The sequence below is a fragment of the Meles meles genome, chromosome 9 (assembly GCF_922984935.1).
Source record: "Meles meles chromosome 9, mMelMel3.1 paternal haplotype, whole genome shotgun sequence".
NCBI classification, from domain to species: Eukaryota; Metazoa; Chordata; class Mammalia; order Carnivora; family Mustelidae; genus Meles; species Meles meles.
This window is the reverse complement of record NC_060074.1, coordinates 69,854,345-69,871,601: the sequence shown is the minus strand read 5'-3', so window position 1 is coordinate 69,871,601 and position 17,257 is coordinate 69,854,345. Positions and strand designations below refer to the sequence as shown.

At 39.3% G+C, this 17,257-nt stretch overlaps 1 protein-coding gene across 5 annotated transcripts in view; it reads right to left on the bottom strand.

The window, feature by feature from the left end:
- MAP3K20 (mitogen-activated protein kinase kinase kinase 20) overlaps positions 1–17,257 on the bottom strand; it is a 179,548-nt gene that overhangs the window by 89,513 nt on the left and 72,778 nt on the right. For all 5 annotated transcript variants that reach the window (XR_006820236.1, XM_046018301.1, XM_046018299.1 and 2 more), the window contains exon 3: positions 6,275–6,362. Coding sequence is in view for 4 of the 5 variants with exons in the window: in XM_046018301.1 (XP_045874257.1) it covers positions 6,275–6,362 (88 nt within the window). In the remaining variant the exon portion in view is untranslated. The remainder of the gene's footprint in view (positions 1–6,274; positions 6,363–17,257) is intronic.

Sequence of the window (17,257 nt, the reverse complement as noted above, 5' to 3'; positions counted from 1 at the left end):
TTCTGGACATACAAACTCTCCATTGCAACTGTGGGATGCCAATGAAAACACGAGTGGCTCAGTCCTTAAACTTCTGCCTTCAGCTCAGGTCATAATCCCAGGGCTCTGGGATCCAGCCCTGCTTGGGTTCCCTGCTCAGCGGGAAACCTGCTTCTCCCTCTCCCACTCCCCCTGCTTGTGTACCTGCTCTCACTGTCTCTCTCTCCCTCTGTCAAATAAATAAAATCTTTAAAAAAAATCACTTAAAAAAGCAATACAGTTATGGTTATAAATATGCCCTGTGGGACTAAAATATCCACCAACCCCAATGTTATGGCATTGGATACTTCAAAGCTTGGGATGAGTATCCAGATGGCACACACAGAAATCTAAAACTACTGTATTTTGAACATCTTAGACTACAGCAAAGCGGATTTTGGGATCCTGGGATTTATATTATGAAATATTTATCTGTCTTCTTTTTGTTTCTGAAACAAAGCTCTTAAAACTTGTGTAATTTTCTAAGCAATAAGAGTAATGGGAGCATCTTTTGTTATAGTACTTGGTCATTGTCCTTGGTTCCCCAATTAGCTCCAGAGCCATCAAGGTGAAAGAAGTGTGTTGTTATTCATAACAAGCCCCTTTCAACCACATCTGAGTTTATGTTAATGAAGTGCCTTTTAGAAAGCCCCTTAGGATGGGAGCTATTCCACAGGAGAACCAACTAGAATCCCCTCTGGGGAGGGGAGAGGGCTGGAGTTGTTGAAAATCACCAACTGCCAGTGCTTAATCAACAATGCCTATGTAACAAAACATATAAAAATCCAAAAGGATGGGAATCAGAAAACTTCAAGATTGGTGGAGAACACATCCACATGCTGGGAGGGCTCACCCCAAACCCCAAACGGACAGAAAACCCTGTGCTCAGGACCATTCTGGACTTCATCCTATGTATCTCTTCATTTGATATCTTTTCATATATATATCTTTTGCAATAAACCAGTAATCCAGTAAGTAAGCTGTTTCCCTGAGTTCTGTGAGCTCTTCCAGTATTTGATCAAATCCAAAGAGGGCATGTGGCAACCTTCTATTTACAGCCAGTAGTCAAAAGTATGGGTGACAACCTGAATTTTAAACTGGCATCTGCTAGGGGGAGGGGAACTCTTACAGGACTGAACCCTAACCTGTGGTATCTGACGCTATCTCTAGGTAGATCATGTTAGAAGTGAATTAAACTGCAGAATACCCAGATGGTCTCACTTGGTCTCACAGACTCACTTGGTGTGGGAAAACTATGGTGACCAGAAGTGCCTGAAGTGAAGTACAGTACTGGGAGTGGAGGAGACACACAGCACAGTGTTTTTCCATTGGAGATGTACTTTGAAAACCATGTTAAGATAATTTAAAAATGGGTTCAGATAATGAAAAAAACACGGATGTGGAAGATACATTATGAAACAAAATTGCTTCATGAATGTGAGGGTGCAAGAAAGGCAGTACAATTATACTATTTCATATAAAACATGATCTTTAAATATGTTTGTAGGTAAACCATTGTAAAAAGGCATATAATTATTTCATCCTTTTGGTCTTCTCATTGCAAATTAAGGACCCACCTTATACACACATGATATATGCTTTAAAAACCACTTCACTTCCCCCTAGAACACAGTTTATTGGACTTTGGAATAAAACATTTGTTTTAATTCATTTAAAAAAGGGTCATTAAGAACCATATTAAGGAAACATTTCCTTTTGATTTCTAAGTTAATTTTTCCCTTTTAGTTTTATGGCAACCATAGCTGGCTTTGAAAAATGTAAACATTAAAAAAGAAAAAAGAAAAATGTAAACATATAGTCACAATCTTATTGAAACAAACGCCATTATCACAGAATCTCTTTATAATATTACCAAGTAAACTTAATTTGGATTATAACTAATAGTACAAATGAATTTAGGTAAATGTCTGGAATTTGTTTTAACAAAACGTGACATTTATTTCTAATTGGCTAATAAGATCAACACAACATCAAAACATGCAAATTAGATGTGTCTGTGACTGAAATACATCAAGACTGAGTTCAAGGAAATGAAATCAGGCACTTAAAAATTAATGTTTTCCATGCTTGAGTTTTGTTTTTTTTTTTTTTTTTAAGATTTTATTTATTTATTTGAGAGCCAGAGATCACAAGTAGGCAGAGAGGCAGGCAGGGAGAGAGAGGAGGAAGCAGGCTCCCTGCTGAGCAGAGAGCCCGATGAGGGGCTCGATCCCAGGACCCTGGGATCATGACCTGAGCCAAGGCAGAGGCTTAACCCACTGAGCCACCCAGGTGCCCCTCCATGCTTGAGTTTTAATGAGGATTTGGGTCTGTCAAAGAATCTTGTAGAACTAGTACCCTTTCTGAGAGTAGCGGTGAGAGGTCATGTAAAATTAGTAACAAATTTAAGAGGTGACAGCAGCCATAGAGGACAAAGATGCAATTCCGCAGGCCCTGAGACCCTCAGCCACCTTCCTCTGGAGTCCTGGGACCCAGTCTGCCTCCAGGTACTTTATGCAGCGTTCCTCTCCAAACTGGCTCTAAAAGAACCACGTGACCCAGTGTATAACACCTTCCTTCCCAGGAGTAATTACCATTACACTCCCAGCCATCAAGTATTTGTGTAAATACTTGTTAAGAAAAAAAAAAAAAAGAAAGAAAGAAAAGAAAAGAAAAAAAGAGAAAAGAATGGGAGCAGAATTAAGAGGTTTCCAAAGATGAAAGAAAACTTGACCCATTATTGAATTGTTTCTTTTGACTTTGGAGTCTGAGGTTCTGGTCACTCCATTTCTTTGTAGATCTAGAGGGAAGATGCTTACTTCCCGTCCAAGGGAAACCAAGTGGCAGCTGCCTCTTGGACTCTTCCCTGGGTCCCCCTATAAGCAGGTTTTCTAAGTCTGTGATGAAAAGTTTCGGCACACATGCGCACACAGGGGTGCACACACATACATACACACTCCCATCCCAGAATCATCTATTCTAGTCCCTTCCTTCACATAGGAGAAAACGGAGACACAGATCATCAGACCCATCCATGCAGCTTTGGCAGCATCAGGACAAGACACATATCCCAATTCCCAGTGACATTCTATTCTGACACTCTGATAAATTTTCTTCCAAGTCCTCCATCTGAGCACCAACAGCTTCTTCCTGCAACAACCTTTCCTATGAACAAACTCAAGTGGAATGGATTCAAGTCATTCAAGTTTCCCCTCACAGAACCCCAAAATCTGAGGAAGATGACAGAGTTCAAAAGAGGGGGAGCTGGCTAAGCTGAGTGATGAAGGACTCTCTGCCTGTTTGCCTCTCTTTTCTCCCTTAACCTCCCCATATTAGACCTATTTGTGTCCATTTCAAGAGGCAGAAGAAGTGCTGTCATCCCCAGCCCATCTGAGTCCCCAGACTAGGCTCAGTTTGCATGTAGGCACAGAACATGGCTGATCTTGAAGCTGCAGGAAGTGGTCTGAAGAGCTCAGATATTTCTTTGGTAGATACTTGTAAACATACAATTAAAATTAGTATCTCCAGAAACAAAATTAACCTTATCAAAATAATATATTTTAAAACACCAAAACCTGGCTAAGAAGTATCTTTAATAATCAACCTCACAGGTCAATAAGAGAGCTATAAATAAATAATTTACTATTTCCTGACAATTGTGAAACTTGTGTGGTTTTAAAGAAATATTTAATGTTGGGGCACCTAGGTGGCTCAGTGGGTTAAGCCTCTGCCTTGGGCTCAGGTCATGGTCTCAGGGTCCTGGGACTGAGCCCTGGGAACAAGCCCAGCATTGGGCTCTCTGCTCAGTGGGGAGCCTGCTTCCCCCCTCCCCCTCCGCCTGCCTCTCTGCCTCCTTGTGATCTCTGTCAAATAAATAAATAAAATCTTAAAAAAAAAAAAAAAAGAAATGTTTAATGTTAACAGTTGCTTATTCTTGGCTCTATAGGGAAACAGTTGTAGATCTAAAAAGAACTAATCAATGATAACCAAAGATTTGGGGAAGGTAAAGATGCATGAAACAAAGGACTGGCTAGTCCATAAAATAACTAAGTGAAATCAAACTTTCTCACCCAAGTCCTTGGATGCTTTCTTCATCTTTTGGATGAAAAGACCTGGGTTGAGTAAACAGTGACTGTCCCTCACATCCTCCCGGGACTCAGAAAAAACTCTTGGAAAAAGGAATTCACACCATGACTTCAGTCCCTTTTTCTACTCCTCAGACTTACCTCAAGAAACTACAAGACTTCGTGAATAGTCCATGGAGTTCATTAAAGCTAAAGTCTTCCACTCAAAGGGTTAAATCAGGCTAAGAGTATAAGACCAGAACTCCAGTTTCTAATCTCTTTGGAGCACTACATTTTCATCTACTAAATATAACTTAAGCCACAAACAATGATCAGAAAACTCGATTCAGGGGCGCCTGGGGGGGGGGGGCTCAGCCCATTAAGCGTCTGCCTTGGACTCAGGTCGTGATCTCAGGGTCCTCAGATTGAGCCCTTTTCCAGGCTCCCTGCTCAGCGGAGAGTCTGCTTCTCCCTCTCCCTCTGCTCCTCCCCTTACTGGTGCTCTCTAATAAATAAATAAAATCTTTAAAAAAAGGAAAGAAAGAAAACTGGATTCAGATTTTTAAGGTAAACCTAACTAGTAAAAAGTAAATACAATGGACTAGGAAAGGGGAAGCAATATGGCAAGTGGGTCAGGGACAGGATTTAATTTTAAATCAGAAATGTGACTTAAAAGATTAAACGAGGTTTACACACTAGAATATAACCCATTCTTAGATACTCAGGTTAATAGGAAATATACAGGCTCGAGACTGAAAGCTGCCACATTACCCTGTCTTAAGGCATAGATCTAAACATAGCTGAATGGGGATAAAATTCCCTCCACTTAAGAATTTAGGTAAAAATGCTGTTTATCAGAGTAAAAGTATGTTAAACTGCTCGCTGCTCGAAGGTGGAAGTAACAGCAACCATGTCCCGAGGCGGGTAAGAACCAGCGTACTCAGCCTTCTGGAACTAGCCCATAGACAAGACGGAGCTTCTGTGTAAGATCAACCTGAGAAATTTATACCAACAGTTCTACCGCTAGCTGGATGACCTTGGGAAAGGTACTTAAGTTAGAGTTTTAGTTCTTATTTATAAAAATTATTCATAGAAATTATTTTATATATCTCATGGGGTCATTTCAAGTATCAGGAGAGATAATTTATAAAGAGTACCTAACTCACATCTCTTTATGGATGATGTTTTGTTCTTATTCTCTGTAAAGACAATCCAAGTAGTTAACACTATAGCAGAAGAGGGGGTTAATCTTTGAAGGTTTTCTGGTTGGTTTTGTTTTAATCAAAGAACTGCCACACTAAAGAACCTGACCAAAGTTACTTACTATGAATTGAACGTGATACTTATTATGAACCTAAAGCTGCTCATTGGATTGTATAATAACGAGTACAAAGTATTTTTTTTAAAGATTTTATTTATTTATTTGACAGCCAGAGATCACAAGTAGGCAGAGAGGCAGGCAGAGAGAGAGGGGGAAGCAGGCTCCCCACCAAGCAGAGAGCCCGATGTGGGGCTCGATCCCAGGACCCTGGGATCATGACCTGAGTCGAAGGCAGAGGCTTTAACCCACTGAGCCACCCAGGCGCCCCATGAGTACAAAGTATTAAAAATATGTGTCTGTCTTTGTTTTTATATGGCAAAATTTTCTGTGCACTCCTCTTTGGAAAGGGTATTCCCATCAGTTATAAACTGCTGTTCCAAATGTGTAATTTAGATCAAGGTCATTACCAACCCAGATGGCCAAACCTGAAAAATACTGTTCTCACGTCAGAGACCTTGAAGAAAGAACGCTCTAATGGGACTAAAATACCTTGCAAAGAATTACAACACGAACAGCTCAAGAAATCTTAATTTGTAAAAGGTCACAGAGTTACAAAAAACATCGCTCATTTCAGCTAATTAAATGAAATTTTAGTTAAACGGCACCTTTAAATATTGGTATTGCAGCTGCGAGTGCATTTAAATAGCATTTACGCAGATATAATTAGCACAATTAAACATGGGTAGAAGTGGAAGCACCATTCTTAATTATATTGATATAATCAGTTTTATTAATGCTTTATAGCAACAAAAGTGACATCTGACAGTAGCGCACAATTCATGACTGAACCTCATATTAAGCGTTTTAGCATATTAAGGAATCAAAAGCTAGGTAACTGGGGAAAGAAAGAAGTCAAATAATGCGTGCCTACCTGTGACGATCCCATAGTTGGGAGGTTCGAGAATTACTCCATAAAACTGGATGATGTTTCTGTGACTGAGGACACTGAGTATTTCTGCCTGCATGAAAATCAAATACAAAGTTACAGAAGATTGCACATTTATAAAAGTCTCCTAAAATAGGTTGCCCGTTCAATTTCCTTTTACATAGATTTACGTAGATACATGCTCAACAAGTATGTGCTGCTGATAGAACTCTGTGTTTCGCAGCCTTCTTAAAAGTTTGAGAATTTCGACTGTAACTTTCTGACATTTAAAAAGGAAATGGTGTTGAAGGGGCAGAAGCAGGGGTGCGTCCCGGCAAGCCAGCATGACAGGTAGTGAAGAGGGTGGCGGTGAGGCAAGAGGCCCTATCTGTTTACAGAAAAGCCCTCTTCCCAATAGTTGAATGTGTTTTTTCATTCTGCATCGTGTCTCTTGTAGGAGACCGAACTTCTACTGGTCTGATGAAGAGTCATCACCAAATTAACAGAGGATTTCTGAACTATTGCTAAAACAGGTTCAGGTAATACCGATTGATATTATTTATCTAATTATTCAAAATATATTTTTGCTCTTGTACTATATACAGCAAAGTCCTGAAAAGGAGATAAGGGTGGGTTCCTGACCTTCAGTGGTGACCTGGCAAGTAGGGAAGCCATACTTTACATCTGAAATGTATTAAATACCAGAAAACTCTACTGCAGAGTGACATCATAAAAAAATAATAAACTTAATTTTTTAAATGAAAAAACAGAGATACTGCAGTGTACATCTGCTAATGTCTATGAGAAGGGCATTCTCTAAGTTAACTAAATCACATGTACTTATTACTTTTGTGGAGACAAAATACAGGTAATCAAGAATCATGAATACAATTAGATACAAAATCACTTAGGTATAAAAAAATTCATATTTTTAAATGAAAAGCATGTTATTGGCAGTAAGTAAACAGGAGATTAGTAATTCCCCATTCCAGGTAAGCAATTAAAGAAGAATGAACTTGGTTAGAAAGGGGACTCCCCTTTGGGAATCTGCACAATGTAAATCAGTATTATTTGTTACAAATTTTTTGTCACAGGATAAGAATTGAGATTTCTTAAAAACACTGTGAACTTGTTTTTAAGGTGGTATAACTAGGTACAAAACAGAAGTTGAAATGTTGGCATGGGGTCAATAGGGAATCAAGAGAAAGGAAAATTATTGACTAAATGAGACATTTAAGGTTTCTTTGCTGATGTTTTCCTTTTAGTGACATAGGTGCTGAAGGGAGGGTTCAAAACACCCCTCTCACACTGAGTGCCTACTGTGTGCAGAGGTTCTGTGTTCCTCAACCTTCTTCCCATAGTCTAGCTTTCCAAGTAGAAAGAAAATGCATTAATTGAGCAAGACAATTATTCATCCATATGGCAATTCTATTCTTATTAAGAAATAATAAATGAACTTTATTCTTAAGACAGAGTTTGCATGAGGGCCACCTGGGTGGCTCAGTCGGTGAAGCATATATCTGCCTTCAGCTTGGGTCATGATCCTGGGGTCCTGGGATTGAGTCCCGAGTAGGGCACCCTGCTTGGCAGGGAGTCTGCTTCTCCCTCTGCCTCTCACCTCTCTTGTGCTCTCTCTCCCCCTTCTCTAACAATAAAATCTTAAAAAAAAAAAAAAAAAAAAAAAGAGTTCATATGATGTGAAATTTGGAAAACATAAGCCCCCCTATTTTTAACACGGATCAACTCTTTGTCAGTAAAGCATTAGAATTTAATGCAAGTCAAGCACTAATGTTTGGACCAGTATTTATCAAAACAGGGGAATGTTATCCTATGGTATGTTCTGGTGAATTCTTTGGGGTATCTAAATTCTGTGACCATAAAAAATCGCTGGTTCAGTCAATAGAGCATGTGACACTTGATCTCAGGGTTATAATTTCGAGCCCCACGTTGGGTGCAGAACTTAAAAAAAAAACAAAAAACAAAAAAAGAGAGAATTTCTAAATCTTTGGATGGCCATTTTATAATTCAGCACCACATGGGATTTTCATTGTTCCAGCTAATTTTCAAGTTTACATTTAAGATATTGCCAAGTAATGCCTTGGAGAGACAGAATTTTTCTTTCAAGTGCTGGTAAACATATACAGATGTTAAAAATAACAACTATTATTTTGTGTCCCATTGTTATGCTCATTTAAAAATTTTTTACAGTTAGGAAAAACTAAATTATTGTGGTATAATTTGTAAGTAAAAGACATTTTCACAGAGTAAGACTTTTCGGTTCTAATTTAACAAACTACAAATTTGATTTAACATAAAAACAACATAAGACTTTATAGAGTGCTGTGCTAGTTCCATGGAAATGGTCTTATAATAAGCAGAGATAGGCTACATAAATAAGTGGTATTTGCAATAAAGGAAGATCAAGTAATATCATGATGTTACCTACTCTAGCAAGCTCCAACAGAAGTAACTGTGGGATTACGCAAATGACTAAAATCTATGCTGTAGCAATCAGCATCTGACAGCAAGTGGGTGTGTTCTGTAGATTTGCCTTTACAGGCACCTGCTTGCCAACAGTTCATTAATGCAACTGTTACAGTAACAAAAAGCTTTTCTTTAAATTGTTGTTTTCCAGATTTATATTTTGGAATGCTCTAGCAAGTAGACTGCCCATCAAAATAATGGATTAGTGGTTTAAAAAGTTCACTTAAGGAAACATACTAGTGATGAAGGCTAACTATAATGGTCCATAAAAAAAAGTATCTTTTTACACTACTGACATCAAAAGTGATTTATTTTCAGTAAATGTAATTTGATAAAAATTGTTCATTTTAGTTACGTTGACTTTATGCTTTTATTTTTACTTAACTGAAAAACTGGTTTTGATTTTACAAGAGCTGTAAGCATAAGGAGTTCTGGGGAGGCTGGCTAGCTCAGTCACCAGAGCATGGGACTCTTGATCTTGGGGTTGTGAGTTTGTGTTCCATGTTGGGTATAGAGATTACCTAAAAATAAAATCTTAAAAAAAAAAAAGCATAAGTAGTTCTTCATTTTATATTGTATATACCAAAGTAACACTGAAATAATAATTTTAATCAACATCAGGAATACAGATGACTTAATATTCCTATATAAAGAATCTACATATTTCTCAGTTTGCAAAATGCCACTCTAGGAACACAAACAGAGACGTGTAGGCCAGTGCTCACTGCAGCATTATCCCCAATAACCAAAAGGTAGAAGCAACCCGAGTGTTATCAACTGATGGGCGGATAAACAAAATGTGATATATGAATATGCTGGAATATTAATTTAGCTATAAAAAGGGATTCAGTTCTGATACATGTTACAATACAGATGAACCTTGAAAACATTGTGCTAAGTGAATAAGCCAGGCACAAAATGACAAATACTGCATGACCCTTCTTTTATAACATATCTTGAATTGTCAAACTCAGAGAGAAAGAATGCAGATTAGAGGTTACACCAGTGCCGGGGGAGGATGGAATGGGGAGCTGCTGCTTAATGTGCAGAGTTTCTGTTTGGGGTGATGAAAAAATTTGGAAATAGGTCATAGTGATGGTTGTACAACACTGTGAATGCAATTAATGCCACCAAATTGTACGCTTAAATATGGTTAAAATGGCAACTTTCATGCTATATATATTTTGCCACCCAAAAAAAATGTTTAAAAAATACAGTCAGAGGAGTACCTGGGTGGTTCAGTGAGCTAAAGCCTCAGCCTTCGGCTCAGGTCGTTGTCCCAGGATCCGGGGATCGATCCCCACATCAGGCTCTCTGCTAGGCGGGGAGCCTGCTCCCTCCCTCCTCCCGCCGCCCCTGCCTGCCTCTCTGCCTTCTTGTGATCTCTGTCTGTCAAATAAATAATAAAAAAACTTAAAAGAAAATACAGTCAGAATGGCTAAAATTAGTAAGTCAGGAAACGCCACATGTTGGCAAGGCTGTGGAGAAAGGGGAACCCTCTTACACTTCCGGTGGGAATGCAAGCTGGTGCAGCTGCTCTGGAAAAAATAGGGAGGTTCCTTAAAAAATTAAAACTAGAGCCACCCTATGACCCAGAAATTACACTACTGATTATTTACCCCAAAGATACAAATGTAGTGATCTGAAGGGGCATGTGCACCCCAATGTTTATAGCAACAATGTCCACAACAGCCAAACTATGGAAAGAGCCCAGATGTCCACTGATGGATGAAAGGATAAAGATGTGATGTGTGTGTATCTAGCTAGCTAGCTAGCTAGCTATACATACATACATACATACATACACAATGGAATACTATGCAGCCGTCAAAAAAAGAAATTTCGCCATTTGCAATGACATGGAACTAGAGGGTACTATACTAAATGAAATAAGTCAATCAGAGAAAGATAATTATCATATGATTTCACCCATATGTGGAATTTAAAAAACAAAACAGAGGAGCATGAAGGAAGGGAGGGAAAAATAAAACAAGACAAAATCAGAGAGGGAGACAAAGCAGAAGAGATGCTTATCCACAGGAAGCAAAAGGGGTTGCTGGTGGAGAGGGGTCGGAGGGATGGAGTAACTGGGTGATGGGCATCAAGGAGGGCACATGATGTAATAAGCACTGGGTGTTACATGCAATGATGAATCACTGAACTCTACCTCTCAAATTAATAACACACTACATGTTAATTAATTGAATTTAAATAAAATTAAATTTAAAAAATAAAATAGAGCTCTCAAAAAATGCTATTCTAGACTTTTGTAGAGATGATCATATTCTCTCTACATATATTTATATACATACATACATACACACATAATAATCCTCTCAAAGTTACAGAACTCAAGGTCTAAATATCCTTGGGTCAATAAGTACTTTTTCAGATTAGGATTTAAGGAAGCAAGGAAAGTCTATGGCTGACTACAACAATTTTTAACTCTGGCTCAAAGATTCTTCATAAAAAGTACCAATTTGATATAGAAGAGAGATAACCGGGCGCCTAGGTGGCTCAGTGGGTTAAGCCGCTGCCTTCGGCTCAGGTCATGATCTCAGGGTCCTGGGATTGAGTCCCGCATTGGGCTCTCTGCTCAGCGGGGAGCCTGCTTCCCTCTCTCTCTCTGCCTGCCTCTATGTCTACTTGTGATCTCTCTCTGTCAAATAAAAAAAATAAAAAAAAAAGAAGAGAGATAACTACAGTCTATCCATAAAAATGTCTTTATCAGAGCACAAAAGTATCTACACAGAAATTGTGTTTACAGTTAGGTATGTGACTGCTCCTACTGTTTCCAGCCTGGCTAGTTTCTTCCTCTCTCCTTCCCCTGCCTTCCTCCTCCTTTTCTTCTTCCTTTATGGGAAGGCTTACAGGCATTTCGGTGAACAGATCCAGCGGGGAGGCGGTATTTTGTTAGCTTTATTCTATCTGGCCTTTCTACATGTTTATATGGACTGATGAGCCGTTAGCTCAGTTCGCTGTTTTCAGAAGTCAACCCGCATACAGATTCCAAACAGACGAATCAGAGAGATTAAGTTAAATATTATAATTTAAAGGAAATTTAATGGAATATCATAATTTAAATAAACTTAAGGGAATTTAAGTTTTAATCTGTTTCCTTTAAAGTACTTGCAACAGTCTTTTTTGTTTGTTTATTTGTTTATTTACAGCATAACAGTGTTCATTGTTTAAAAGAAGATTTTAAATCAATTAGTATCTTCAGAGCAACCCCTTTCCTTCAATTCAAGACTTATCTTCTATTTTGGCAAAATTGCCTTTTTGAAAAAAATTTAGATATAATTGACATTATATTATTTTCTGATGTAAAACATGATTCAGTAATTATATATACTGCAAACTAATCATCATGTAAGTCATTAACATCCATCACCACACACAGTGGCAAGTTCTTTTATCTTGTGATGAGAACTTTTAAGACCTACTGCCTTAGCAACTTTCGGCTATATAATACAGTATTATTAACTGTAGTCACCATGCTGTATATTTCATCTCCATGACTTATTTTATAACTAGAAATTTTTCAACCTAATTCCAAATTTAAATTTGTTTCCTATTGGAGAGCTACCATAAAATCCTTAAAGATTCTGTTTCTATGGCTTCTTTTAAACTTCTTACATTCCACTGACATAGTCTCTATATGTATTTTTTTGATAAATATATATATGTGTATTTTTATAAGAAGGCTTCATGACCAGCATGGAGCCCAACATGGGGCTTGAACTCCCCACCCTGAGATCAAGACCTAAGCTTAGATTAAGAATTGGACACTTAACCAACTGAGACAACTCAAGTGCCCCTGTGACAAATAGTTAATAAAAAGTAAGTTTACTTCCTTTTTGAAAGAAACTAAAGATACTGACAGCACTCTGAGACCATGACCTGAGCCGAGGGCAGAAGCTTAACCCACTGAGCCACCCAGGCACCCAATCCCACATATTTTAAAAAAAAGAAATTATATATGTAAGAGAGACTGAGAAAAAATAAAATATTAGGGGCGCCTGGGTGGCTCAGTGGGTTAAGCCTCTGCCTTCAGCTCAGGTCATGGTCTCAGGGTCCTGGGATCGAGCACGGTATCTGGATCTATGCTCAGTGGGGAGCCTGCTTCCCCCTCTCTCTCTGCCTACTTGTGATCTCTGTCAAATAAATAAATAAAATCTTTAAAAAAAAGACAAAGTATTAATTATGGTCATCTCTAGGTAGCAGAAAGAATCATAAATGACTTTAAATTTTTATGTATTTCTAAAATTCTCTGTAATAAACCTATATAGATTTTTATAATTTTTTTCAAGATTTATTTGAGAGAGAGAAAGAGCATACTCAAGCAGAGGAATGGAGCAGAGGGAGAGGGAGAAACAGGAAGCCCCACGGGGCTCAATCCCAAGACCCTGAGATCATGATGTAAGCCAAAGGCAGACGCTTAACCGACTAAGCCACCCAGACGCCCCTAAACACGTATAATTTTTTCATCACAAAAAGCAATACATGAATGCAATATATATGATGGAAAATATAAATATAAGATGAAAAATATTTATTTGCAAGGAAATTCTGATTTTTCTCTTGATCAGGAAGAAGTAACACTCTTTCCTCACCTTCCCAGAACTACCCTAGGTATATAAAAACTAGTTCAGTTAACCTCTGAGCTGTGAGTTTCTCCTGACCTGGGTCTAGAGCAAATTCATGTTCACCTGAGTTATTCTTGAAGAAGGCCACAGGTCCTGAGAGGCCACGAGACCACAGACGTGGGCGCTGAGACATCTAGATTGATTTCAACCTACTCAGTATCTGCACTTTTATTAAATGATCTCCTCTCCCTTCTTACATTTGCTTCTGCGGCCTGCTGCCCTTTAGGGAAGACTTTCCTACGCTGCTCATCTTGTAAAATGCCTAGTATAATACTGCATGAGGGAGAAAGGTCAAATCCTTTATACATAGGAAGCACTCAATCTCGCCGGCAGAATGAACATATGGTATTTGATGATAATGACATTTAGTCTGTTTAAATAACTGCTACACAGAGTCTATGTTAGTAAATGTTTGCTCTGAACAGCAAAGGGAGAAGAGTAAAATGCCAGAGGGTGCAGATTGGCTTCAGTATGTGTTCTGTTCTTTCACGTAAGGGTTGTTTCTAAGGCTGGTATTTCCTAAGAAGGACCGTCAATCAATTACATAACCACAGTAGAAGCCCCATCCGAAATGTATGCTCACTAGCTCATTGCTGATTTCAACTTTCAGAATGAAGACTTGCACTTTGCCTCTGCAGTCCAAGGCAATCACAGGAGCACAATTTCTTGAGAGTCCTTTCCTGCTTTGCTATTCTCTAAGCATGCCCTTGCTTTGACATTGTACACTTTCAGATTCACAATGCAGAGCCTTGCTCAATCTTTAACGTTCCATTTCCAATTTTCTACCCGATACATCTAACCATATAAAGCTGAGCAGATTAGAATTGTGTGGGTCCACTTATAGGTGGATTTTTAAAACAAATACAGTACAGTACTCTAAATGTATTTTCTCTGCTTTATGATTTTTCCTAATAACATTTTCTTTTCTCTAGCTTACTTTATTATAAGAATATGGTATATAATCCATGTAACATACAAAATATGTGTTAATCAACTGTTTACATTATCTGTAAGGCTTTCAGTCAACAATAGGCTATTAGTAGTTAAGTTCTGGGGGAGTCAAAAGTTCTGACTGTGCTTGGGGCGGAAGGCTCAACTCTGTTTCCAAAATCACCTCTGAAGATAAGGCAGCCTTTCGTCAAGTCCACACACTTTCTATACCCACTGTTCTCCCTGAACCCCATGGCAGACACTCCCTGCTGCACAGTGATGTTTGTATGCCCCCCAAAATTCAGATGCTGAAATCTAACCCCCAGGGTCACGATATCTGAAGGGGGACCCTTTGGGAGATGATCAGGTTATGAGAGTAGAGCCCTCAGGAACAAGACAGTGCCCTTACAAAAAAGACCCCAGAGAGCTCCCTTGCCCCTCCCACCAGCTGTGGACACAGCAAGAAGATGGCCGTCTGTGAACCAGGAAGCAGGCTCGCACCAGACACAGAAGCTGTTAATACCTTGACCTCAGACCTCCCAGCCTCCACAACTATGAAATAATGTTTGTTGTTCATAAGTCCCCCTGCCTTTAGTTTTCTGTTAAAGGAGCCAGCACGGGCCAGTCATCCTAAAAGCCCACAGCAATTCGACCAGGTCTCTTATGAACAGGACGGTTCGAAAAGACACGGCTACTGGTCTCGGTATAGCATACCTCTTCTCTTTATCACCACAGAGCCCAGAACTATTGTACTTAGCAGCAGAAGGCAGGGGACAAAGGGCAATTCTTGATTTAAAAAGCCCTGCAATAGTATTTACAAATCTATAAGGTCAACCCCTAGCTCTCTCAGAACTGGCCTTCTGCTGCAGCCTCTGATGATACAGACAACTGAGCCAGAGTGCTTAGTTTTGGTCATGAGAAGATTTATATGCACCATACCACAAAAACCAGGGTCGATGCCAAGAAAATATTGTGGGTTTTTTTTTTTTTTTTAAGATACTATTTATTGAGAAAGAGAGAGAGAGAAAGCAGAGGGAGGGGCAGAGGCAGAGGGAGAGGGAGAATCTCAAGCCAGGCTCCACACTCAACATCGCAGAGCCCAATGCAGGGCTGGATTTCACCACCCCGAGATCATGGCTGAAGACAAAATCAAGAGTTGAACACTGAATTGACACTGAATTGACTGAGCCACCCAGGTGTCCCCAAAGTACTGTTTAATTAATTGCATTTTTACCCCAAGAGTATCATGGTTAACATTTTCCTAAAATAAAAGCTTGCTTTCTTGTATGTATGGCAAGATGGAAAACCAGCCCCCCGCTCCTAAAAATTCTATGCCACCAGAACAACTTATAAAGGTAGGCTTGGATGATTTTCAATCCCATATTTAATTGCCAGAATGTCAGACACGGGTTATGTTTCCCAAATCATTTTAAGTTTAATGAGACCCATTCAATAACAAGTCATGTGACAAGCAGCAACCCTCACAGTTCTGTAGATTCTCTTTTAAATGCTGTCCTTTAGGTATTCAGGGAAATAAAGAAGGGTAAATGAACTGAATTCAGGCTCTACAATATCATACAGCCCATATTCCTAAGGATGTTTGACATCATGAAGACTTTTCTTTAGAAGGAAAATGGCAAGAGATACTAAGAAGAAAAAATAAACCAATCAGTTTGCTCACTCATCAACACCCAGGATGAAGCCACGTGGGACTTACTGCAGACATCACTAGTGCTGGGAAGCCTGTTGCTCAATGGCTTTCCTGGTGGGTTGCAGCAGACTCCACATGCGGCCACTCGGCCACTCGGGGCAGCAGCCTGGGCTCCCCTCCAGGGATCAGGCTGCTCTCTAGTTAAGGACATCCCTGACTCAGGGCAGGCTAACCTGGCAGGACGGGAGGGTAGCTAACACTGAATGAGACGAATAGTGAAGACTGAAGAATGGGGATTTAAGAGATTGTTCCAAAGCATAGAAAGGCTAACATTCTTCATGTTCATAAGAGAGTATCATTGATGGCATGAGAAAGTCAAACACATTGTAAACAACCTGCATTCTGTTTGGGGCACAAAAGTTGTGCATGGTGCATTTCTTCATTCTTCCGCCTAATAGAGTCCTGCCTAATTTGATGAGCTGGGGTAAAAAGAGAAAAAAAAAGCACACTGCTTTTCACAAAACAACTCCTGTAACTTGGTCACTGAGATCACTTGGTACTAAAATTACATAGTCTCCACTCCCCCATCCCAAAGAAAGCCCTTGAATAAGCCTTGAAGTATGAACTAATGAAGGATTAGGCTTTTAAAAGACTGAACAGCAATATAATTTAATCAAATACTGGACAGGAGGGTGGAATTTAAATTCTAATTCCAAAATGATGGCCCCAAAGCTTCCTGGTCACTGTGGACCTTGTTCTCTTTCTAGAAAATGACTCAACTGGACAGAATTATCTTTCAGATTCCTTCATGCTTTAAATTTCTATCCATTTCTATAAAAAACTGATGACTTAGGGATGCCTGGGTGGCTCAGTCACCCTCAGGTCATGATCCCAGGGTCCTGGGATCCCGTCCCACATTGGGATCCCTGCTTGGCGGGGAGTCTGCTTCTCCCTCTGCCTGCTGCTCCCCCTGCTTGTGTTCTCTCTCTCACAAATAAATAAATAAAAAATTTTTTAAAACCTTGATGTATTATTAATAGTACGTTTTACAGATTGGATACTCAATAAATCTTTGATAAACTGAACAGAGGTAACTGACTGTAGCCTGTTAGGACATCCTCTACAGTGAAACAGACCTGAGCATGAGTGGTGTCTCTGCCACTTACAAACGTGGTGACTCTGAGGAAGTTATTTAAGCTGTCTGGGCCTCAGTCTCCTCATCTGTAAGATGGGGGCAGTAATCCTACCCAAGTTCCCAGTAAATGTCAGGTGTTTGAC